Source organism: Hibiscus syriacus, unplaced genomic scaffold (genome assembly GCF_006381635.1).
Source record: "Hibiscus syriacus cultivar Baekdansim isolate YM2019G1 unplaced genomic scaffold, ASM638163v2 tig00110839_pilon, whole genome shotgun sequence".
Classification (NCBI taxonomy): domain Eukaryota; kingdom Viridiplantae; phylum Streptophyta; class Magnoliopsida; order Malvales; family Malvaceae; genus Hibiscus; species Hibiscus syriacus.
The window spans coordinates 1,965,872-1,992,957 of NW_024062886.1; the positions used below are offsets into that span (position 1 = coordinate 1,965,872).

Sequence of the window (27,086 nt, forward strand, 5' to 3'; positions counted from 1 at the left end):
CAATATAATGTGTGGGATAATTTATCTCATGTGTCTTTAGTTGTTTGGAAGCATAAGCAACAAACTTTCCTTCTTGCATTAGTACAGAGCTAAAACCATTATAAGATGCATCACTATATACCACATACTCTTTACCATATTTTGGTAGTACCAGTACTAGTGCTTTCGTTAAAATCTTACTTAGAGTTTTAAAATTCTCTTGGAACTTATCGTTCTAAATAAATGGAACATCTTTTCTCAATAGCTTGGTCAGTGGAGAAGCAATAATCGAAAAGTTCTTCATGAACCTTCGATAATAACTACCAAGTCCTAAGAAGCTTCGAATATCTGCACCATTATTTGGGGGTTTCCACTCCAGTATCGCCTGAAATTTCTTAGGATAAAACTTTATCCATTCTACTGAGACCACATGGCTAAAAAAAGAAACTTCCGACATCCAAAACTCACACTTTGACAGCTTGGCATCTAACTTTTTCTCCTTAAGGATTTGGAATACAGTACGTAGGTAAACATCATGCTCTTTCTCTATGCTCGAGTGCACTAGAATGTCATCAATAAATACCGCCATAAACTGATCCAAGTAAGGCTGAAATACTCGGTTAATCAAATCCATAAATGCTTCCTGAGCATTGGTCAAACCAAACGACATAACCATGAACTCGTAATGTCCATACCGTGTCTTGAAAGCTATCTTTGATGTATCTTCCTCTTTAATATTTAACTAGTGATATCCCAATCACAGATCAATCTTAGAGAAAAAAGCTACTCCCTTAAACTGATCAAACAAATGATCAATCATCGGAAGAGGATACTTGTTCTTGATAGTCACTTTGTTAAACTGCCGATAATATATACATAATCGCATGGATCCGTCTTTGTTTTTCAAAAACAACACCAGAGCTCCCCAAGGTGAAACAATTGGTTTAATGAATCCTCGATCTAGTAGCTATTGCAATTGATCCTTTAATTCCCTTAATTATATCGGGTCATTCCATAAAGAGCCATCGAAATAGGAGTTGTACCTAGAAATACGTCAATACTAAACCCCACCACTCTGTCTCAAGGTAATCTAGATAACTCATCTGGAAACACCTCTGGATACTCTCTAACTATTGGAATGTCTTCCAACTTAACTTCACTCGCTTGTATCCACAACATTCGTTAAAATTGCTTGGCATCCTTGTGACAACAATTTCTTAGCAAATAAAGGCTGAAATCACATTGCATAAGGGATTTCCCATTTCTCCAACAAATATTATCTCTGAACCTTTTGCATCATTTAAGAACAATCTCTTCAAACAAAAATCTACCCAACCTGAATGGAAAGATAACCAATTCATGCCTAAAATTATTTTGGATTTCTAAAAAGGTAATTCTAATAGATTTACAGGAAATTCTACTCCCTATATCTTTATCGGACAAGATTTACATATCCGACTAATCCTCGCACTATGACCCAGTGGATTGATAGCCACAATATCACTAGAAATAGGTTCTAAAGAGATTCCCCTGTCTCTAACCAGCCTTACACTAATATAAGAGTAAGTAGAGCCAGGATCTATCAACACAAAATAGGTTCATCAAAGAGATAAAAGGTATTTTCTATAATCTCAGGAGCATCTCGATCATCAACAGTCCTGATATGATAAATACGAGTAGTAGTCTTTCTTTCATGATTGGATACAACCTCAGATGTACATGGTTTTCCTGTTTTGCCACCTCTGCCCTTATAGGGTCCCACTACTGACTGGTTTGGATATAGATATGGACAATGCCTTTTATAATGACTAGCTTGCCACAGTTGTATCATTTTCCTTCAGTGAACCAACACTGACCATAATGTCTCTTTCCATGGAACTGATATTTTATAGTATGACACAATCTCGAACCTTGGGTACCTGTCGAAGCTATTTGATTTTGCTTGGACTTCGCTCTAGAAAATCCATTTATGCATGTAGATGCTCAGAAGGCAAAACTTTTCAGTTGCTAACCTTTATTGCATTTGAAAAAGGGCGCAGAGTAAGAGTTTCCAAACCTTTTGCTTGTTTGAGGCTTTTTCACCTCTAGATCTTTAAAGTCAACGTTCTCCATAGCTTTAGATTTGTTTACTTCTTCTTGGAAAGCAGTAAAATGATGAGAAACCAAAATCCTTCTGTAACGAGGATCCAATCTAGAAATAAACCTATCAATTATTGCTTTCTCTGTTGGAAGATAATCCGATGCAAATCGGCTCAATCTGTGGAACTCACATTCATACTCATATATTTTTCTGCCCAACTGCTTCAGATTCATAAACTGTTGCATCATCTCAATGATAAACACCTCCCCAATGTACTTTTCCTTGAATTCAATCAGGAAGAAGTCCCAAGTGATCTATTCAGGAGGAACTCGTGCGACGACTGTATTCCACCACACATTGACTTGCTCCATCAGTAGAGACACAACCCTTCTAACTTTCCCTGATCGTAACAAGGGATCCTGTTCAGCATGTTCTTAACATGATTTAACCAGAAATCTGCAGTTATTAGATCAACATCTGTATCGCCTCGAAATTAAGGTGCTCTCATTTTCCTTAGTTCTTTCAGAACTGACATCGGAGTTCGATGATTAATTATATTATCCAACACCTGAAGGAATAATCATCGATCTTTCATAGATATATCATACTGGTTCATATTAGGAAGCTCCACGTTAGGCTGATTAAGAAGTAGATTCTGATTCACCTCATTACTACCACTCTGTGCAGGAATAACAGGCTTGGTTTCCCTACTAGATTCATGATAATCCGACATCTGAACATAATCAAAATTATCTATCATTAATAAGGAGTAACTTTACTAAATAACAAGCATCATAGCATATATACAACTACCATTAAAATTTTGACATCCTAGTGGCATGTATACATTCTTAACTAAATTAAAACCCAATCCACATCCAAAAACGACTAAACATGTAGCTCTGATTACAATAAATATATCACTTACGACTCGTATACTTATAACAATACAAGTTATAGATATCACATGAATTACTTAAAGCATTACCTAACTCAAAAGTGATTTAAAATTCATTTTCTACAAATTGTAATTAAAATATAAAATATTAATTCACATAACACTATTGGAGTATATTTAAAACATATATGATCATAAAATACATCCCTTTATAATAATAATACTGATTAATACCATTCATAGTGAAATAAAGTACAACAATTTAGTTTAGCTTTTACAAATCAGTTCCAAAATATTTCAACATAGCAACAATGCCATTCACAAGTACATACATGCCACTAAATAAGTCAAAATCACATCAAATCATGTATTATTGATATTGTAATATACTCCACGATGGTTGGGGTTGCTCAGTTCTCCTTACTCATACTCTTGATCTTTACGTACTTGTGAAAATCATCACACGCTAAGTATATACTTTGTTAGGCAATTAAAATAATAAACAGTGCAATACAACACATGCATGAAATTAAATGTCATTTTCCAATGCCATAAGATCATATTAAGTGCATGTCTAATATTTTACCATAATCAAAATGACATGATATAAATATAATCATTTTTACCAATAACTATAGCCCAAACGTAAACCTATGAAGACACTGGGTATTCGAGTAATATATGCACCGAAGTACTAATACACAAAAGGTCGTTCCCACCATAATACACATAAGGTCATCCCACCATATGCACTTAGTGCCCTTACACACTATAGTAAATTAGCTTACCCTATTCCCATATGTAATGGGGTAAGGGAGAGCAGCTTCCGTGAGAGACCTCCGGTAGTCAGAATTATGAATTGCCCACCGTGGGACTCGATCCCACGACCACAAGGTTAAGAGCCTTGCGATCTTACCAACTGAGTTGGATGGGCAATTCCGCTTACACACTATAGTGCTGCACTAAATGTCTTTACACACTAGTGGTGGTATAAACCTGCAGCTGTTATACTCTATGGCATGCCAACTATACCCTGTCATTCAACAACTTACTTGGGCATATAGTATAATTTAATTCATCCATGGAATCACATATCCATATAATTAATATTAGGACAATTCATTCTCGAAATAACATTCTTGGCAAAATATCATATTTATCAGTGATCAATGCATTATGATTTCATGCTTTGACATATCAAGGTCATGTCGATATTATGAATAATGACATAATATCATGATGATATAAACAAGGTAGACTCATTGCAAGTCTTCATGATGATGTATAAAACATCCATGTATAATGTTATGCATGCATTGCACTCACCTTGACACTTTAAAATTTTCAAAAGATTTACCTCACTATGCTCAAACTTAATCCTTTTTATACTCAATTCGCTTCGAACACAAAGTCCATATTCCAAAACAAAATCCATATTCATACTTGAAACTTATTCACTATAAAAATACTTCAACACTTATTAAATCTTTTAATCTTGGTACCAACCTTTCCAACTTATATAAAATGATCCTTAACCATTTTACCACTTAAACTTTCAATACCAAAAATTCCAGAATTGAAATAATTACCACCCAAGTACATATACAAAGCCATAATTACAATTAAACACCCTAAACTATTCAAATTTTACATATAGATTACCAAACTTTCTAAACTTCCAAAATGATCAAATCTCACATCTTAACACTCATTTTAATTCGCAAATAGAAATTTCAAGCATAGTAAATCAATTATAGAATAATTACACAACAACCCATTATTTTCTAAAAATTACCGATTTGGCCCCTAACTTTTCAAAAATCACCAAATTGTCCCCATATTTTTATTAGGAATCTAGAATACTTCCTACATCATTTCCAACCCTTACATAAATTTTCCATAATTTTTCTCATCCAAACAAGACATGGTCGAATGCTCTAAAGCTTTTGGACTAGGTTTTTCATGATTTGGCTTGATTTTGATTCGAATTCAAGTATGAAATCAACCTTCATCCAACCTTATAACATCTATAAAATCAAATCTCTAATCAAATTTGATCAAAACACAAAGTTTCCCCAAGTTATAGTTTGGTCGAATCTTAAAGAATAATTTATAGGAAGATTGAACATGTTTTAATCATCACACAAGCTTGAAAAAGAAAATGAATCTATAACATCAAAAACATGTTTTAATCTTTTTGATGTTATAGATTCATCATCAATTCCATTAACCCTAATATGAACATAAACCATAGAATTTTGGATCTTTGAAATCAAGCAAGATTAGCAAGCATAAATGCTACCAAAAGATAGCGTTTTTCGCGTAGAACAATTTTTTATTTCTCGGTATAACTCAAAATCCAAAGGAAATTGCTCAAAAATTGAAAATAAACTTTTTCTCACCTTTGGAGGAGCTCACGACTATAAATTAAATTAGTATCGGAAGGGCAGTTCAAGGGTGCTAATCCTTACTTGATTGTAACCGACTCCCGAATCTGACATATCATTGGTAAGATGTAGATCAAGTAAGAAATCAAGGTATTCGATCAACCCATTTTTTAAAATAAATTATCAGTGGTGACTCTAACCCACTTATTTCAATTGAAGCCCAATTCTGGGCCTACCCGAAAGACGGTTGTGACAGCTTGGCGACTCCGCTGGGGATAGGTAAGTGAGTCAGGCTAAGGTTAATTTCCAGTTGTCTTTTTAAGTGAAAAGTGTAAGTTTAAATTTTAAGTTAATTTTTTTATCCTTATTACTTACCTTTGATTATCTTTTCAAATAAACAGTTGTACTGACATTTTCTTTCAATGGTTTCAGCTTATTAAATTTTTTTTTCAATCAAAGGCTCTATACCCAAGCTCTGAACCCTTTTTAAGTTGGGGTGAAAGTGACGCCTTTGTGAGAATTTATTCTCTGCATAGGCCTAGCAAGTAACCTTCGGGATTCATATACCTTATGTCTTTGTGTGAATTTATTCTCCGTATAGACATAAGGGAATGTATCCTCTCGAGTTTAACTTAGTCCACATAAGCTTTTAATGGCCTTAGGACTAAGGGTCTTGCAATCCCAAGGGGCACCAGCGAGGAGAACTCGGGTACCTTCTTTAAAACCTAAACCTGGAGACTACAAGGAATTAGAGCCTACACTGAAACTTCATTTCAAAACCTAGGGTTTTTTTCTGCTTTTATCATGCAATTTGTTATTTTTCACTTTATTATTATAATTATTATCTTACTAACTAATTTTTCTTTTATGCTTTCCTTTCTATCATTTGCATCATAAAAAGGGGTCCTTCATCCATAAAAAGGAGTTCATTACACACAAATAATTTGCATTAATTGACAAAGTGGTTGCAATGCAAGATGTGAAAAATGTCGAGGTACGACTATGGTCCGAAAAGACTCAGAAAAAAAATGAGACAATCTGTAAGGAAGCTATATGTTTGAACTGGTTAGCTATGCTTCTGTTAGCCTAAAACAAAATGATGTTTAAGAGCTACGGAGCATTTGGGACAGCTGGAAGAGTGATCATAAGCAGAAGTTCAGCCAACGGTATGGTGATATCGTACTCATACTCTATGTGAAGATAGATGAGCCCCTAATTAAAGCCTTGGTACAATTTTAGATCCGGGGTACAACTGTTTCACCTTTAACCAGGAGGACATGCTGCCCAAAATTGAAGAATATACTATAATGCTACATTGCGAGGAATCAGGATGGAGCGAGTCTACATCAAGCACATCAAAAGTCAGCCTTTTAAGAACGGACTGGAAAAGGTTGCGGGTTAGACGAAAAATGGTTAATTGATCGGGTTCGACACAAGGGTTGAGGGGAAAGAATTGCTTGGACCCATATCAAGCAACTAATGAATACCCATCCTGATGAATGGAAGGTAATAGATCTTTTTGCGATGGGCCTTTATGGTTTGATTATCTTCCAGAAGACTTTGGGGTACATTGATGTAGCTGTGGTGGAACTGTTTGAACAACTCTTGAGGCGAGTAAATCCAACACCGGAAATGTTAGCTGAAAACTTTTGCTCTCTCAACCACTGCAGAAATACTGGCAGAGGAAGATTTGTAGGGTGTCCAAGTTTAGATCCATAGTCATTTTTAAAAGACTAACGGGATTACTTACCGCCAATTCAGTACTAGCTATTCACCTTTGGGGGAATCCGTTACTCTGAAATGGTAAGAAGGCACCTCAAAAGAAAAGTGGATGAATGTATTCACATATCTTCGGGATAGAGATATTGCCTTGAGAGCTCCTTGGTTAACCCACAGTGATATTCTTTTCCGATGTGGGGATTCAAATACTATGAAACTACTTAGATTATAAGGAGGAGTTGGATATTCTCCACTTTTAACACTTTGACAGTACGGGGCACACCTGTTTGTCCCAGCAACAGACGGAATATCTGGATCAGAATTTGCGTACCATGGGGACAACTACAGGAAAAAGGTCAAGGAAGTAGCTGAGTCATGGAAGAAAGTGTTCCGAATGGATGTAGTTGATGCCAAGGACATGCTTACTCTAGACTATTTGAAATGGAAGAGGTTAAGGAAAAATGGTAATATCCTTGTGCCGGACCATCAAAACACCCAGACCATGGAATAACATCTTAAGCTTGTTCCTTCCGAGCTAGAGATAACAAGAAAAGAATTTGAAGCTGTAAAGAACGAGTCGAAATATAGGGTAAGGGAACTTGAGACTAAAAGGTTCCAGTGGAAATTAGATGTTGATGCTCAGAAGGATCAGGCAAACAAGTTAGAGAAGGAACAGAAGAAAACCAGTTTTGAGCTCAGGACTTGAGAAAAGTGTACCAAGAACTAGTTAAGAGCAATTATAATCTGAAAAGATATTCTAAGTACTGGAAAAGTGAAGCTAGCAGCCTAAAAAGGAAGTTTGAAGGACATGATGAGAGAGAGATCTTAAAAGAACAACTAAAGACTTCTTAGAGGCGTTTGATAAACAACCATCACCAGAAAAAGTGTTTGAGAATCTAGGTAGCTGATTTAGAGAAGTCTATTCAGAAACAACAAGAACGTGATGGTAAAACCTTAGCTGAGTTTGAGGCCGTTGTGGATAGATTAAAGAAATAAGAAACCGAGCTTCAAATAGTACCCTTTGATGGATGGTTACAGTGGTATTTTCGTTGGGAATAGGCTCAAGAAAGAGTGAAAGCTAGAGATACAATCATCCGAGATTTCTTAGAGCAAGTACAAAAGGCAACCCGTCATTTACGTGGTTTAGCAAGAGAAGTTGGAGTGGTCCGACAAGGCATTCAACCAGTGAAAGATGAAGGAAGAAGACTTGTCAACCTGTTAGAAGTTATTCGGGGTTTAGAGGATTTAGTCAGAATGTACCTTTAGTATATTTTTTGTCTCTTAAAAAATAAAACACTTTTGTCTCAATAAAGATTATTTATAATAACTAACACATTTCTGGATCAATGCCTCTAACTCTCATACATCATGCATTTCATACTTTGCTTTTTTATTTTCCATGTTTATTTTTTATTTTCCATGTTTTTACATTCACATTAACTAACAGAAAATGTCTCATCAGAAGAGAAAACAAACACTGAGTTTATCTCCATAAGCTTTGGATACACATTATCCTCACAACACCCACACAAAGAAAACACAAATGGAAGCCAAAATCACTCAACTCTAGGAGAACATGTTGAAGTTGCAAAGGGAGTTAGAAGAAAAGATAAACCAGAACAATCAAAGTACTCTGGATACAATCACTAAGAGTCAAGAGTCCTTGGTTGATCAGATTGTAGCCAAGTTATCTGGCTTACATCAAACAAGTGCGCCTTGTGCAGGGTCGTCTGATGGGGTAGCTATTCCACCTACCCCGTATGTGGTTATCTCACCTAGAATCTTACCCGGACTACAAGGGGAATCATTCGCTGCAAAAGTGAAAGTCTTATCATCTGTGAAGATACAAACCTCTGTATCTAACCCTAAAAATAATCCAGATGATTACCATATATTGGATTTTGATGAAGAAGACAAGGTGAAGAAGATAGAAGAAAAAATCAAGCTGCTGAAAGACCAAATAAAGGTGGTTAAAAGGGACCATGATTATTATGGGGTCGATGCCCTAGAACTAAGCTTGGTCCCGGATTTGGTGCTTTCCCAAAAAATTAGTCCCTGAGTTCGAGAAATTCAATGGAAATAATTACCCCTCATTTCACATCACCATGTTATGTCGAAAGATGATAGGATATATAGGAAATGATCAAGTCCTGATTCATTACTTCCAGGAGCATGTCTGGTTCAGCCATCCGATGGTACAATCACATGAACCGATCTCATATCAAGACCTGGAAAGATCTAGCCAAGTCTTTCTTAGAACAATATGAGCACATAAATGATATAAGACCAGATCGAGTTATACGACAAAATATGGAGAAGAAGCATAACGAAAGTTTTCGACAATATGCATAAAGATGAAGGGATTTATCTGTGCAAGTTCATCCACCATTGGATGAAAAAGAAACCAGGAAGCTCTTCGTGCAGACCCTGAAGGCTTCTTACTCAGGGCACTTGGAAACTTTTCAGATTTAGTTATGGCCGGAGAGATGATTGAAATGGCCATAAAAAAGGCAAGATCAAGGGAGGGGAATCAAGCAACAAACCTCCTGTGAAGAATAAAGATAGAGAGATTAACAACATCAACACCTACAATTCCAATAAAGGTGTTACAATCTCAAACAAAAAAATAACCATAATTGTACTGTAAGGTACTTCTAGACAAAATCTGAGGGAATCTAGGAAAGAAAGAGAGAATGAGTAATTTGATCCTATTCCCATGTCATACAAGGAATTATATCAAAACCTCTTTGAACTCATGTAGTGTCACCGTACCCTGTGGAACCAATGAAGCCCCCATACCCCATATAGTATGATAAAAACACTCACTGTGAATTCAATGATGGTGCGTTGGGCACACTATTGAAAATTGCCTCGCATTCAAGAGGATCGTACAAAGAATCCACAACAAGAATTGGATCCACTTTAACTAGGGAGCACCAAATGTTGCACAAAATCCTTTGCCTAATCAACAAGAGACTGGGATTAATACAGTCACTATAGAGAAAAGCAGGAAAGTTAAAACTGGTGTTTCTGAAATAAAGTCTCCTTTGGCGTGGGTTTGGAGCCAAATAATGAAAGCAGGGCTTCTCACACCATATTCACACACATCAAGGAGTGGAAATGGTAACCACTGTGTTGTTACCACAATGAAGAAGGGTATGAGGTGCAAGATTGCCTAGAGTTTAAAGCTTTGACCCAACTCATGATGGATAGGAGGAAGCTGGATTTCTATGAAGAAGTTCGAGAATCTCTGGAAGCATATGTTTCTACTACTGGAGAATCATCCGAAAGTGGATATGGCAGGGGTCATCCTTTGGTGATTACCCTTAAAGTGAAGATTGCAGATAAAACACAAGAAAGGGTGGTGATCACAGCACCCAGACCTTTTTCCTACAAGGACAACAAAAAAATGCCTTGGAAGTACGAATGCCAAGTGAGCACACTAAAAGAAGATGACAACGAAGTGGGGCAGGCTGTGGGGAAACGCTACTTCCAAGAGGCTAAGTCCCCCAGAGACCACTTGAACCCTTCAAAGAGGATGTGCTGGCAATCAATGAGCCCATAAAGGATGAATAAGCCAAAAAGTTTCTGAAATTTTTAAAGCACAACGAATACGTCATTGTAGAATAATTACATAGCCTACCGACACGTATTTCAATGTTGACACTACTGCTGAGCTCAGAGGCACATAGGGGGCACTCCTGAAAGTCCTAAATCAAATATATGTACCATACGACATACCAGTCAGCAAGATGGATCGACTCATAAACAACATTTAAGCTGATAATCTCATCTCATTTTTAGATAATGATATTCCATCTAGAGGAAGGTCGAGCTATGGCATTACACATCACCACTCACCGTAAGGGGCATACTTTACCGAGTGTATTAATCGACAATGGTTCAACCCTTAATGTGATACATTTAGTTATGGAGAAAAGGGTGCCAATGGATTTCTCTCACATGAGAACCTGTCAAAGTGTGGTCCGAGCATTTAATAGGACAAAGAGGGAAGTAATCAGCAAGATTGAGGTGCCTTTAACTATCTGACCGACCACTTAAAACATTGAATTTTTAGTAATGGAAATCATGCCTTCCTACAATTGCCTTTAGGGAAGGCCCTGGATTCATTAAGCTGGTGTAGTACCATCCACACTTTACCAAAATGTCAAGTTTGTCTATGATGAAGGTATGGTAATTATTAATGCCACATTGTGGCGAGTGTGACCACGGATGATCAATGTATAGAAGTAGATGAAGAGGTAGTAGAATGTTCATTTTGCTCCTTATAGTTCCTGAATGCCACACTTGTAGCTGAAGGAAGAAATATTTCTAAACCCTGGCTTTCTGAGTGCACCAAGATAGAGATCAAGCAAACCTTGGGAAGAGGTGCTAAGACAGAAAGAGGATTTGGGAATCTGCTACAAGGAATGATTAATCCCATCCTTCTTATAACAAAGTTAGATTAGTTTAGGCTTGGTTTTTAGCCCAGTCAGCAACAAAAGAGGAAGGAAATTCAGAAGAACCGAGAAAGAAGAATTTCTAGATTAATTGGAAATGAATTTCAATGGGAACCCATGGTATTCCTACTTCTTTACGACACATTTAAGTCAGGTGGTTATATGTTTGAAACCACCTCACTAGACTTGGAAACGGCTTTGAAAGACTTGAGTATCAATGTCGTAATCACAGAGAATGCTGAAGATACATATAGATCTGGAATTCACCCACTGCCACCTGGGTCTGTGCTTAGCAACTGATCGGCGGAATAACTACCTGTGATTTTCAAATTTCTTTCAGAGTAATATTCAAACTATCCCTATTCGCCCATGCCCGGGGTAATAGGTGATCTTTTGTAAGAGTGAATAAATGTTTTGTTTTAAATTCACTAAAAGATGCAATTTCTTTCATGAAAAACATTTTTCCTATTCCATTTCTTTTGAATACAATTTTCCTTTATTTTAGTACTCCATTTCGTTATCTTTTGAATTTAGTTTTCGGTCATTCCGTGTGGGATATTTTTCTCTCACACATACACATTTCATTTTTTCCTTCAGGTCCCAAGATAACGATAATGCAAGCACTGATGATCCTGATCTGGAGGTGGATTTTGAATCATCCATTTGTCTCAAGGAAATTGATGAATGTGACAATGAAGAGGAGTGCAATTTACCTTTTGAATTGTTGAGAATAGTAGAAAGATAAGACAAACAAATATTTCCACATGAAGAGAAAAACAAAGTCTTGAATCTGGGCACCGAAAAGGAGACAAAAGATGTCAAAATTAGCACTCTTTTCTTACTTCAAGAATATAGAGATGTGTTTGCTTGGTCATATCAAGACATACCTGGGCTAGACACAGATATGATAGTCCATAAATTTCCTATCAAACTAGAATGAATACCAGTGAAACAAAAGCTAAGGAAAATGAGACCTTAAATGCTCCTTAATATCAAAGAGGAGGTCAAGAAGCAATTCGATGTTGGCTTCTTTCAAGTGGCCAAGTATCCAGAATGGGTGGCCAACATAGCTCTGGTTCCAAAGAAATACGGAAAGGTGCGCATTTGTGTCGATTACCGGGACCTCAACAAAGCAAGTCCCAAAGATAACTTTCCTCTGCCACACATAGACACATTGGTGGATAATATAGCCGGGAACACTTTCTTCTCGTTCATGGATGGATTTTCAGGATATAACCATGTTAAGATGTATCATGAAGACATGGAAAAGACCACATTCATCACAATATGGGGAACTTTCTGCTACAAGGTGATGCCATTTTGAAAACTCCATAAAAGTACTATATTTCTAGTCCTTTACTTAAGTTATTCCTCGTATAAACAAAGTATGCACAACATATTTGTTGCATTTAGTTAGATTTAGGTTATATTTGTTTATGGTGGATAATTTTTTCTTCGGAAAAATTTATTTGGTTTTACTAATGCTACCGAGGAGAGAGGGCTTCTCTGCATTGTGTACGTGCAGGAAATTTATTAAGGAAGAACATTTTAGTCACGACAACGTATTTCTTAAGGGCCATTGGAATAGAGAAGATGAAAATAGTGAGGAGCATATTTATCTCGCCAAGGTAAGAGTTATCTTGCAAGTCTGAAGTGAATATGAAGAAATTGCCTATGTCACATACCAGCGGTACGACTACCCTCACGTGCAAGAAAATCCCTCACGATTCTAATAGCAACCAACCACCTTTCCTTTTTTAGTCTGGATAAGACAATAACGGGTATTTAGGGAATCTTCACTTATGTGAAACCCTAGAAGATTTCCTTTTATAAATACCCAACCACAGCTAGAAAAAGGGGGAAAAGAAGTTAGAAGAGCTTTACTGAATCATGAGCGAGCAACTGCAGTGCTTCTCCACCGTTCCCTGACCGACCGTCCTTGGTATCCTTCATAGCCAGGCTGTAGCAGAGCGGTGGTCATGCCTAGAGAGAGGCTGGCAGCCAGGGCAGGCGTGGTGTTGATCAAAAATTGTCACGATAGAGCCCCCGATTTTAGGAGTCGTTATTCCTTTATTCTTAATTTCCTCATGTTGTTTGGGGTTGTATTAAAATGATGATAATTCGGTTAACTTTTTTATAACACCATGAATTGTCTTACTTGGTGTTAATCTTTGTTTTGCCTAAATAATTATTTTCTGCTTTTATGAATGATGAATTATGATTTTGCTCATGACTGTTTTGTTCATTGTCTAAACAATTTGCCTTGACACTGTAAGAGCTTCAAGAAATTGCCTGAGGTCTTGGTGAAACACGTCTTGACAATGTAAGAACGTCGAGAGATTTTTAGTTGTCTAGATATTGATTCTTAGATTCAAGAGAATTAAGATAGATCTACGTGAACAATGGAATCTATCTGGGATGGTGACGTTCTAACTTGTCTACCTTAGAGATAAGGAGAGGGTTTCAATTAACTAAAAGGGATAGACGCTAAAGTGGGATAGACAATGATTATAGTTTACGCTGAGAGGTATTGCTACAAAAATAGTCTGACAAACCAAGGGTTGTAGTTAATGCTGAGTAGTATTGCCATAACAACCGTCTAAGAATACTCAGTAAACCTGTTGGATAACTTATGCATGTCATAACAAATCATTATGGACATGGAATAATTACTTGTCAATACAAAAGATTAGCATGAGTCCTCTGTGATAAGTCTGAATATGTGAGGTTGTTTTCAATAAATCTGAATCAACGTTTGCCTTTGCTCTACTTATTTTCATTCGATAGTTTTGCATATTTATTTTGTCTCGACCAAACTTTTCTACAACCATACTTTATAATATTCCCTTGTTTTGCTTTATTACTAATAAGAATCCAGAATTAGCTTGTAACATCTAGTTCTGGTTGTGGCGAAACTTAAAAAGAATCGACCAATCCCTGAGGAGACGATAACACACTTACCCTATATTACTTGATTCGATTGTGTGTACTTGAACAAAATTGCTTGCATTAGCATATACATTTACAAGCAATCAAGTTTTTAGCGTCGTTGTCAGAGATTGGCAACTGACAAAATTTTATTTTTCACTATAACAAGTTTTTCTTGTCACCTTTTATTAACTTTGTTAACTTATTTTCTTTTCTTTTTCGTTTGAAGGATTTATCGTTGCATGACCCTGAGATCTTCTAGTAAACCATTAGAACCACTCGATCCTGAAATTGAACACTCATTCAGACAAAGGCGACGTAACCAATGAACCAGAGAGTATATGAATCAACTAAAATTTCAAGGTAACAATATGGGAGATCATGCAGATCCTGATGTGACAATTAATCTTCAGCGAGAAATTGCAAGACCACGAGCAATACGAGATCACTTGAACCTAATTCTTGACGATCTAAATCCAGACATCCTGGCACCTGAAATTCAAGCAACCCATTTTGAGCTTAAACCGGTGATGTTTAACATGCTAAACTCCATTGGTCAATTTGGTAGTTCTCCTAATGAGGATGCTAGAAAACATATTCGTTCCTTCTTTGAAGTGTACGATTCATTCAGACAACAAGGAGTGCATGAAGATGTGCTTAAACTTAAACTTTTCCCTTATTCCCTACACGATAGAGCTAGAGCTTGGCTCAGTGGAGTTCCTTCAGGCTCAATGGAATCTTGGGCAAATTTATGCAAGAGTTTCCTACTCCGATATTATCCATCCAATATGAATACACAGCTACGCAATGATATTGTAAGTTTTCGCCAAGGAGATGATGAATCAATGTATAAATGTTGAGATAGGTATAAACGTCTACTTCGCAAATGTGTGAACCATGGATTTCATGACTAGAATCAAGTCGTTATGTTTTACAATGGAGTTAATTCACCTACTCGGATGATGTTAGATGCCTCAGCAAATGGTACTTTACTTGAAAAATCACCCGAAGAAGCTTTTGATATCCTTGACAGGATAGTAAATAATGACTATCAATTCTCAACTACAAGGTTGGGAACCAATAGAAAAATATCTGGAGCATATTAAATTGAGGGTAAGGATTCAGTAGCTGCTCAACATTCTACCATAACTAATATGTTGAAAAATTTATAGCGTCCTAATGAGGTGAGAGAAGTCAAGGCAAGCAGTAATGCATGCATATTTTGTCACGGTAACCATCACGAGAGTGAATGTCCAGAAAACCATGAGACTAGAACCGAAGCAACATTAACCCCTACTTAAATACATACAATATTGGTTGGAGACAACATCTGAATTTCTCATGGGGTAATAAAGGGACCAATAACAATCAGGCAGGAAATTATAATAGGCCACAGCAGAGTAACTCGAACCATCAACATTTTTAGAATCAACATCATCAGACGCCCTGGCAAAACACTAAAGGTACAACTTCTTCCACTAATTTGAACTTTAATTCTAACTCCTTGGAAGCTTTATTGTAGGAATTCATGGCCTCAACAAAAGATTTCATGTATTCAACAAAAACTCTAATGCACAAACACTCATCAATAATAAAAAACCAAGGAAATTTATTACAAAGTCAAGTTGCACTTTTGCAAAGCCATAGCTCATCCCTGAGAACATTGGAGAACCACGTGGGTCAAATCAATACGACATTACATTCCTGGCCATAAGGAAATCTCCCTAGTGATACTGAAATCACTAAACATCATGAAAATGAACAATGCAGTGTACTTATACTAAGGTATAGAGCAAAGATTAACCAGAATGACTAGTGAAGATAGGGATGATCCTGAGATCATAACATATACATTTCACATATTTGATGAGCCTATTTTTATTCTAGTTGACCCAGGTTATACGCACTCTTATATTAGTACAAAGTTTTTAGAACAGAGGAATTCCCTTAGAACCAATTTTTAGTGAAATGGTAGCGGTAAATCCTATGGGTCATAGTGCAAGGATAACACGGGTGTGTAGAAAGTGTCCAATTAAGATTCAAGGGGTTGTCTTATTGGATTAATGGAGTTTCCCTTTGATGAGTTTGAAATCATTTTGAGGATGGATTGGTTGTCTCCACACCATGGATGAGTAGACTGTCATCGGAAACGATTATTCCTTAAGGATATAGAAGGCTCTAAAATTATGGTGGTAGGTGAAAAGACAAAATCCTTGTCCAATGTGATATTGACTTTGACTGCAAAGAGAATGATGTCAAAAGGATGGGTAGTTTTTCTAGCTAATGTAATAGTCACTAGAGTTCCGGAAGCAAGATTGTAGGATATTCCCATGGTTAGGGTGTTTCTAGAGGTTTTTCCGAAGAGTTATCGGGTTTGCCTCCAGATCGAGAAATATAATTCAGAATTAAGGTTTACCTGGGTACTGAACCTGTTTCTAGACACTATGAATTTATAGTAATGTCGTTTGGATTAACAAATGCTCCTACTACATTTATGGATTTAATGAACAGAGTTTTCCAACCGTACTTGGATCAATTCATGGTAGTGTTTATAGATGATAATTTGGTATATTCCAAGTCAAGGGAGGAACATGATGCTCATCTTCGGGTGGTTTTTAAATACTTCGTGAAAAGAAGTCGTATGCAAAGCTATCCAAATGCGAATTTTGGTTAGCTGAGATTGCTTTTCTTGGTCATATAGTATATGCAGACGGCATAAGAGTGGATCCTAAAAAGATTCAAGCTATAGTGGATTGGCAATCCCCAAAGAATGTTAATGAAGTTCAGAGTTTCTTGAGGCTCGCTGGTTATTATAGGAGATTTGTGAAGAATTTTTTTATGCTAACTTTGCCGCTAACTAAATTGTTATGGAATGATGTGTCTTTGTTTGGACGGAAAGATGCCAGGAAAGGTTTGATATGCACAAGAGAGTAGTAACGGAGGCTCCCGTTCTTGTTCAACCTGAGTCAGGTAAGGATTATGTCATTTTCAGTGATGCGTCTCATAACGGATTGGGATGTGTGCTGAAACAAGAGGGGAAAGTTATGGGTTATACCTCAAGATAGCTGAAGAATCATGAAAGAAATTATCCAATGCATGATTTGTAAATGAAAGCTGTAGTGTTTGCTTTGAAAATCTGGCACCATTATCTATACTATGAGCGTTGCCATGTTTACACGGACCATAAAAGTCTAAATTATTTGTTGACTCATAAAGAATTGAACTTAAGCAAGATAAGATGGACTGAAAACCTAAAGGATTATGATTTGGTTATTGACTATCATCTGGAAAAACTAATGTGGTAGCAGATACGCTCAGTCGAAAGACTTTTGTTGCTTTAAGGGCTTTAGATACACGTATGTATTTAAAACAATATTGTGCTTTAATTGCCAAATTAAATTTAAGGCTGATGTTTTTGGATCAGGTTAAAGAGCTGCAAGGTAGAGATATGAAATGCTTAATAAGATTAGAGCAAGTTGAAAAAAGAGAAGCTAAAGATTTCAAAATTTGGGATAATGGATGCTTATATTACCGAGGAAGACTTTGCATTCTCGATGATGATGATTTGAGGAGATATATTCTTTGCGAAGCCCATTATAGCCCCTTGACTATGCACTCAGGCGAGAATAAGATGTATCAAGACTTGAAGAGTCGTTATTGGTGGTCTAGCATGAAAAGAGCTGTCACAGAGTTTGTTGCCAAATGTTTGACATGTTAGCAAGTGAAAGTTGAACATCAGGTGCCATCCGGTTTATTGCAACATATATCTATTCCTGATTGGAAGTGGGAGCAAGTAATAATGGACTTTGTTTGGGGGTTATCATTATCACCTGGTAAAAAGGAATCGATTTGGGTAATAGGAGACAGATTGACCAAAACTGATGGGATTTGTGGAAGCTCAAATCGACAATCGGAATGGTTTGCAAAGAGGGATGTGATCAATTTTTGTGTTTAGGGAGTAAGGAGATTAAAAGATAAAGAATTGCACAACGATTTATAGTGGTTCGACTTCTCATCCAAGTGTACATCCACTACCTTAGCTCCTCACCGAGGATTTTCCAACAAATTCACTAATTTGTTATTTCTTTTTTCAGGACAAAGAGATAACCTTTAGAAACTCCCTAGTTTTTCACGGGTTAAACTAGAACCTTTCCCTAGCTTTTAGCAGACTTAGCTAGAACCAAAAACCCTGTACAATCAAAGGAAATGTAAAAAAGAAAAACTCTCTAAGGTAGCTGTTTACAAGAATTAAGCTAACAAGAACAAAAATATTTACAAGAGAGGATGAAATAAGATTGAAAAACGTTTCCCATTCAATGAATTGATTGGTTCTCTTCTCACTCATGAGATGGTGTTCAAGAAAGAGGAAGAAAATGAAAAGATGAATTGATTTTGAAAGTAAAATTTGATTTTGAAAATCAAAATCCCAACAGTTGGTTAGAATTAGAGGAATTCCCTTAGAACCAATTTTTAGTGAAATGGTAGCGGTAAACCCTATGGGTCATAGTGCAAGTGTAACACGGGTGTGTAGAAAGTGTCCAATTAAGAATCAAGGGGTTGTCTTCTTGGCAAATTTAATGGAGTTTCCCTTTGATGAGTTTGAAATCATTTTGGGCATGGATTGGTTGTCTCCACACCAGGGTTGGGTAGACTATCATCGGAAACGATTATTCCTTAAGGATATAGAAGGCTCTGAAATTGTGGTGGTAGGTGAGAAGACAAAATCCCTGTCCAATATGATATTGGCTTTGACTGCAAAGAGAATGTTGTTAAGATGATACGTAGTTTTCTAGCTAATGTAATAGACACTAGAGTTCCGGAAGTAAGATTCCAGGATATTCCCACGATTAGGGAGTTTCTAGAGGTTTATTCAAAAGGGTTACCGGGTTTGCCTCCAGATCGAGAAGTAGAATTTAGAATTAAGGTTTACCTGTGTACTGAACATGTTTCTATGGATTCGTATAGAATGGCTCCGATGGAGTTTAGGGAACTAAAAGCACAGTTGCAGTAGCTACTTATTAAAGGATTCATCTGACCTAGTGTTTCTCATTGGGGAGCACCTGTGCTATTTGTGAAAAAGTAGGACGGGCCTATGCAATTATGTATTGATTATCGTCAATTGAAAAGGGTAATGATAAAGAACAAGTATCCCCTTCCGAGGATTGATGATTTGTTTGACCAGTTGAAAGGCACAATAGTGTTCTCTTAGATATATCTGAGGTCGGGGTACCATCAATTAAGGATAAAAAATGAGGATATTTCCAAGACGACTTTTTGGACTCGGTACGGACACAATGAATTTATAGTAATGTCGTTTGGATTAACAAATGCTCCTACAACATTTATGGATTTAATGAACAGAGTATTCCAGCCATACTTGGATCAATTCATGGTAGTGTTTATAGATGATATTTTGGTATATTTGAAGTCAATGAAGGAACATGATTCTCATCTTTGCATGGTTCTTTATATACTTCGTGAAAAGAAGTTGTATACGAAGCTGTCCAAATGCGAATTTTGGTTAGCTGAGATTGCTTTCCTTGGTCATTGATAACTCCGTAAAAAGACTTAATTTCTAGTCTTTTCACTTAAGTTATTGCTCGTCTAAACAAAGTTTGCATAATATTTTAGTTGCATTTAGTTGTATATAGGTTACATTAGCTTGTGGTGGATAAATTTTGCTTAGGTAAGATTTATTTGGTTTGACTGATGTTGTTGAGGAGAAAGGGTTGTTTGGAATGTGTTTGTGCAGGAATCTTACAGGGGAAGAACATTTCAGTCATGACAACGTAAATTTGCAAAGGCCAACGGAACAGATGAGAACGTGAGGAGCATATTTATCTCGTCAAGGCAAGGTTTATATGTGGAAGTCTGAAGCAGGTGTGACGAAACTGCCTATGTAATAAGCCAGCTGAATGACCTACTTCACGTGCAAGCAAGCCTTAATTATTCTTACAGCCGCCTTTCCTTTTTAAGTATGGACATTTATTTGACAATGGTTATTTAAGGAAACTCCAAAAAGCATGCAAAGCCCTAGGAGAATTTTCCTTATAAATAACCAGCTGTAGCCGCCAAAGAAAGGGGCAAGGAAGAAGAGAGAAGAAATTTACGCAAGGTGGGAGCAAGCAACTGCAGTGCCTATTCACCATCTACCCACCGACCTTCCTTACTATCCTCCATAACCAAACGTTAACATAACAGTGATCAGGCCTCGAAAGGCAGTGATAAGGCCTCGAGAGAGGGTGATCACCAAGGCAGGTGTAGTGCTAATCAGAATCGTCGTGACAGAGCCCCTGGTTTTGGGAGTCGTTCTTCCTTTGTTTAACTCTTTATCTATTTAGGGTTGTAATAAACATTTAATTTTGGATGATATTTGATAGTACCATGAATATCTTACTTGATGTTAAACTTTGTGTTGTCTGAACAAAATTTTTATGTTTTATGAATGATGAATTATATTTTTCTTATGACTGTTTTGCTTACTGTTTAAATATTTTGCCTTAACACTGTAAGAGCATCGAGATATAGCATGGGGTTTTGGTAAAACGTGTCTTGGAAATATAAGAGCATCGAGAGATAGCCTTTTGTCTAGATAATGATTCTTATATTTGAGAGAATTAAGATAGATCAACGTAAGCAATAGAATGAATCTGGGATGGTGAAGTTCTAACTTGTCTACCTTAAAGATAAGGAGCAGTTTCAATCGACTAAAAGGGATAGACACTAGAGTAGGATAAACAATGCCTATAGTTTACGCTTAGTGGTATTGCTACAACAATGGATTGTAGTTAACGCTAAGGAGTATTGCCATAGCAACCGTCTAAGAATACCTAGTAATCCTGTTGGGTTGATTGAGCAAGTCATAATAATTCATTCTAGACTTAGAAATAATTGTTGACAATGCAAGGGTTTAGCACCAATGCTATGTGATATGTCTGAATATGTGAGGTTGTTTGCATTCGATTTAAATCAACACTTATCTTGTTTTATTTACTTTAGTATTTTGCATATTTATTTTGTCTCGAACAAACTTTCCTACAATCATTAAATTACCTCTTTGTTTTATTAATATTAGAACTTGAGCTGACAACTTAGTAGGACTTAGTTTGTGACATTAGTTATAGTTGTGGTGAAAATATGTTTCTCGACCAATCCCTGTGGAGAAGATACTCACTTACCCTATATTACTTGAATCGATTGTGTATACTTGCACATATTTGCTTGCCTTAACATATACATTTACAAGGGATCAAGTTTTTGGCGTCGTTGTCGGGGATTGAAAACTGACTAAATATTTTTTTAGCCATAACAAGTTCTCTTTGTCACATTATATTTTTTTAGTCTAACATAGTTTACTATTTTATTTTATAGGTTTTAATTATTGCATGACCTTAAGATCTTCTGGTAAACCTTTGGAACCATTTGACCATGAAGTTGAGCAATCACTCAGACAAAGGTTGCGAGCTCAAAGAACCATAAAACAATCAAATCAACTCCAAATACAACACAACATATAGGACCTGATGCAGCTGTCAATCTTCAAGTTGCAAGGCCAAGAGTAATACGAGATCATTTGAACACGATTCTTGATGATCTCAATCCAGGCATAGTGGCACCTGAAATACATGCCACTCATTTCGAACTCAAACCGGTGATGTTTAACATGATAAACTCTATCAGATAATTTAGTGGTTCACCCAATGAGGATGCTAGGCAACATGTTCGTGCTTTCCTTGAAGTATGTGACTCGTTTCGGCAACAAGGAGTACATGAAGATGTGCTAAAATTAAAACTTTTCCCTTATTCCCTACGCGATAGAGCAAGAGCCTGGCTCAGTGGAGTTCCTTCCGACTCAATGAAGTCATAGGCATATTTATGCAGGAGTTTCCTACTGAGATACAATCCGCCCAATATGATTACACAACTTTGCAATGACATTGCTAGTTTTCACCAAGGAGATGATTAATCAATGTACGAATGCTGGGATAGGTACAAAAGCCTACTTCGCATGTGTGTTAACCATGGCTTTCACGATTGGACGCAAGTGGTAATGTTTTACAATGGAGTCAATGCACCAACTCGAATGATAGTAGATGTCTCAACAAATAACACCTTACTAGACAAATCACCCAATGAAGCTTTTGACATCCTCGACAAGATAGCAAATAATGATTATCAATTTCCAAATACAAGATTAGGAACCGATAGAAAAACATATGGATAATATGAATTAGAGGGTAAGGATTCAGTACCCCTCAACTTTCGTCCATAACCAACATGTTGAAAAATTTGCAACGTCCTGATGAGGTAAGATAAGTCAAGGTGACCAATAATGCATGCTTATTTTGTCACGACAACCATCATGAAAGTGAGTGCCCGGAAAACCATGAGTCATCCAATTTCGTGGGCAATTACAATCGGAGCAACAACAACCCATATTCGAACACATACAATCCTAGTTGGAGACAACACCTAAATTTCTCATGAAGTCATCAAGGAAACAACAACAATCAAGCAACAAATTATAGGCCACAGTAAAATAATTATGATCATCAACATTTTCATAATTAATATCATCAGCAACCTTGGCAAAACAATAAAGGTATAGCTTCTTCCTATAATACTAATTCCAATACTAATTCCTTGGAGTTATCATTGCAGGAATTTATGGCTTCGATTAAAGACTTCATGGCAGCTTTATAATACCATGTTCAATTGGTAGTAACTTCATTGGACGAGCCCTTGTTGATTTGGGATCAAGTGTGAACTTGATACCAAAGTCCATATTTATGAAACTAGACGGGTTTCACGCCTACCCAACCTCAGTCATCTTACAGTTAACCGATTGGTCATATGTGCGGCCAGAGAGCATAATAGAGGACGTCATCGTAAAGGTTGATAAATTCGTCTTTCCAATTGATTTCCTTATCCTGTATTGCGAAGCCGATGAAAATGCCCCGATGATCATGGGACAACCATTCTTAGCCATTAGGAGAATCCTAATATATTGCGAAATGGGAGAGTTAACAATACAAGTAGGAGAACAAAGTGTCACCATCAATTTATTCAACTCCATGAAATATGTGGACGATTCAGAAGAGTACCAATGCATTAGAGAAGTCGAGGAGAAGATAATCCTAGGATAAGGTGAATCTCTACGACTTGATGAATACATCGCTTTGTATCACGACCCTACAATTGAGATGCACGAACAAGATACATTTGGCCCAAGCGAATTAAATCCAGAAGAGGATTCAAAAATTCATGGTCCTGATAATAAAAATATGAATAATGAACGCCCTGCAATTGACACCAATACACGATGCAGAAAAGAGACAAAGGATCAATCGAGACTTCTTCATAATAGATGAGGTATGAAATTCGAGCCCTTAGAATATGATGAAGTAAAGTCTCAAGAGACATCCTTGCAACATGCACCGAAACTAGAACTTAAATCTTTGACATCGTATTTGAAATGTGTATATCTAAGAATTGATGAAACTCTATCAGTGATAATTTATGTCAACCTAACCACCGAACAAGAGAATAGTTTGTTTAATGTTTTTTCACGGCATAAAAAAGCTCTTGGATGGACAATGGCAGACTTAAAGGGAATCAGTCCGACCATATGCATGCACAAAATCAACCTTGAAGACATCTATAGCACTTTAGTAGAACCTCAAAAAAGGCTTAATCCAATCATGAAGAAGGTAGTTATGAAGGAAATCATAAAATGGTTGGATGCATGAGTAATATATCCTATATTCGATAATTCATGGGTTATCCCGGTACAGTGTGTGCCAGAGAAGGGTGGCGTGACCGTGATTAAAAGCGAACATGACGAAATCCTCACCACAAGAACAATCACATGTTGGCGCATATGCATGGATTACAGAAAGTTCAACAAAGCCACAAAGAAATACCATTCCCCCTTCCTTTCATCAGCCAAATGCTTGATAGGTTCGCGAGAAAGGCATTTTACTGCTTCCTCGATGGATATTTAGGGCATAACCAAATAACTATATCATCGGAGGATCAAGAGAAAACAACTTTCACATGCCCGTATGGCACCTATGCATTTAGAAGAATGTTGTTTAGATTGTGTAACGCTCCAGCTACATTCCAAATATGCATGATGGCAATATTTTCAGATATGGTGGAAGAATTCATGGAAATATTTATGGATGATTTCTCCGTCTCGAGTGATGATTTTGAACGATGCCTCAATAGTTTGTCTAAGGTACTGAAACGATGTGAAGAACCAACCTAGTGCTGAATTGGGAGAAATGCCATTTTATGGTGACCGAAGGAATAATGTTGGGTCACAAAATTTCATGTCAAGGCATTGAAGTCGATAAAGCCAAGATGGACATAATTGCAAACCTACCCCCACTCACCAGTGTGCGAGGTGTATGAAGCTTCCATAGACATGCAGGCTTCTACAGGCGGTTCATAAAAGATTTTTCTCAAATATCTAAACCCTTATATCTTTTGCTTCAACAAAATTATCCATTTGAATTTACTAATGATTGTTTGAATGCCTTCACAGATTTGAAGAAAAAGCTTTCGACAGCACCAATCGTTGTCCCGCCATATTGGAATAAATCATTTGAACTCATGTGCGATGCCAGTGACTATGCAGTCGGAGCAGTGCTAGGGCAACAGAAAAGTAAAATTTTTCACGTCATATACTATGAAAGTCGTACTCTTAATGATGCACAAGTTAACTATACCACCACTTAAAAGGAACTCTTAGCAGTAGTATTTGCATTCGATAATTTTAGGGAATACCTAATAGGCACTAAGGTAATTGTTCATACAGATCACTCAGTCATTAAATATATGATTAATAAAAAAGAGGCGAAGCCTAGACTAATTTGATGGATATTATTACTACAAGAGTTCGATTTAGAAATTAAGGATAGAAAAGGTATAGAGAATCAAGTGGCAGACCATTTGTCTTGGCTACATAAAAAACCTGATTGTCTTGACACAACAGAAATTAGAGAGGATTTCCCTGATGAGAAAATATTATTTTTCACGGCTGCGCCGTGGTATGCTGACATTGTTAACTTTCTTGTTAGTGGTATTGTTCCTTCTGATTTATCTAGCAAGGGAAGAAATAAGTTTCGATATGATGTGCGACATTACTACTAGGATTAACCATTTCTCTTCAAGCAATGCGGAGACCAAATAATTCGAAGATGCATTCCAGAAGAAGAGCAGAAAGATATTCTACACCAGTGCCACTCGTCACCATATGGAGGGCATTTCGGTGGAATAAGAACAACATCGATGGTGCTCCAATATGGATTTTATTGGCCAACCTTATTCAAGGATACGTATGAATTTTACAAGTCATGTGATAAATGTCAACAAATAAGAAACATATCAAAAAGGCATGAGATGCCATGGCAAAATATCCTGGAAATTAAACTCTTTGACGTATAGGGAATATACTTCATGAGGCCCTTTCCCACATCTTTCGGAGATTTGTGCATCCTCTTGGAAGTATATTATATATCAAAATGGGTTGAAGCCATTGCTACACCTAAAAATGATTCCAAAACCGTGTTAATATTTTTGCACAAAAATATATTCACCCGATTTGGAACACCACGAGCTATCATCAGCGATGAAGGCACTCATTTTGATAATAAATTGATTGCCAAGGCACTGAAGCGATATGGAGTATGACATAGGATTGCTATGGTGTTTCACCCTCAAATGAATGGACAAGCTAAAGTGTCTAACCGGGAAATCAAACAAATCCTTAAGAAAGTAGTCAACCCAAGTCGAAAAGACTGGTCCCCGAAGCTAGATGAAGCATTATGGGCTTATCGCATAACATTCAAGACACCGTTGGGAATGTCACCATTCAAACTGGTCTACAGAAAGGAATGTCATTTGCCTGTTGAATTAGAACATAAAGCCTACTGGGCCATCAAAAAGATAAATATGGATGCTCAAATTGCTGAAGAAAGAAGACTCTTGGAACTGAATGAGATGGATGAATTTTGAGCACACGAATACGAGAATGCCCGCCTATACAAGGAGAAAAAAAACGATGGCATGACAGAAAAATACTGCTGAGGCAATTTTATTCTGGATAACAAGTACTGCTCTTTAATTCACATCTTAAGTTATTCCCACGCAAGTTAAAATCACGATGGTCCGAACCATTCATTGTACACCAAGTCCGCAAAATAAAGCAATTGAAATCCAGAACTAAAACGATGGTTACATATTTAAAGTGAACGGGCAGAGACTCAAGGAGTACAAAGGAGCCCCAATCATACACGACAAACCGGCATCGTTGGCACATGATGCCCAAGAGTTTGTTGTAATTATTTAAACAAAATTAGTTGCTTAGGCAAAGAAAATTTGAATTATGTACATAAAGAAATTAAGTTATTTTTTGTTTTCATTATCCGTTTTATTTTATTTACTTTATTTATTGTAGGCAAACAAAGAACACATGGTTGCATGGGGAATAAGAGCATGCATGAGAAGAGAAAAAACCCTAGGACGCATGGTTTTGGCAGCAAAATAAAGAGGGAAGGATATCTTTTTCCCCCACTTTATGTCTAATCATATATTTCTCATTAATGCACAAATCTTTTCCCTCCAAGAAA

General features: G+C 36.8%; 1 protein-coding gene across 1 annotated transcript; it reads right to left on the reverse strand.

Annotated features, from left to right (window-relative positions):
* Window positions 1-214: 214 nt before the first annotated feature.
* LOC120143214 lies at window positions 215-4,392 on the reverse strand. The gene is made up of 6 exons (XM_039157599.1): window positions 4,315-4,392; window positions 2,724-2,792; window positions 1,992-2,340; window positions 1,430-1,558; window positions 1,221-1,315; window positions 215-721 (listed from the first exon to the last, which is right to left on the reverse strand). The coding sequence occupies exons 1-6, from the start codon at window positions 4,390-4,392 to the stop codon at window positions 215-217; spliced, it is 1,227 nt and encodes a 408-aa protein (XP_039013530.1).
* Between the last annotated feature and the right edge of the window lie 22,694 nt (window positions 4,393-27,086).

What these genes read in the sequence shown, in the direction of transcription:
- LOC120143214 (XM_039157599.1), bottom strand. Translation starts at nt 4,392, where the DNA reads ATGGATTTTGTTTTGGAATATGGACTTTGTGTTCGAAGCGAATTGAGT. An exon ending in CACAGAGTGGTAGTAATGAG is followed by an intron (nt 2,341 to 2,723) that starts GTGAATCAGAAT and finishes ATTGAATTCAAG; the next exon opens with GAAAAGTACATTGGGGAGGT. An exon ending in CTTTTTCAAATGCAATAAAG is followed by an intron (nt 1,559 to 1,991) that starts GTTAGCAACTGA and finishes TTGTGTTGATAG; the next exon opens with ATCCTGGCTCTACTTACTCT.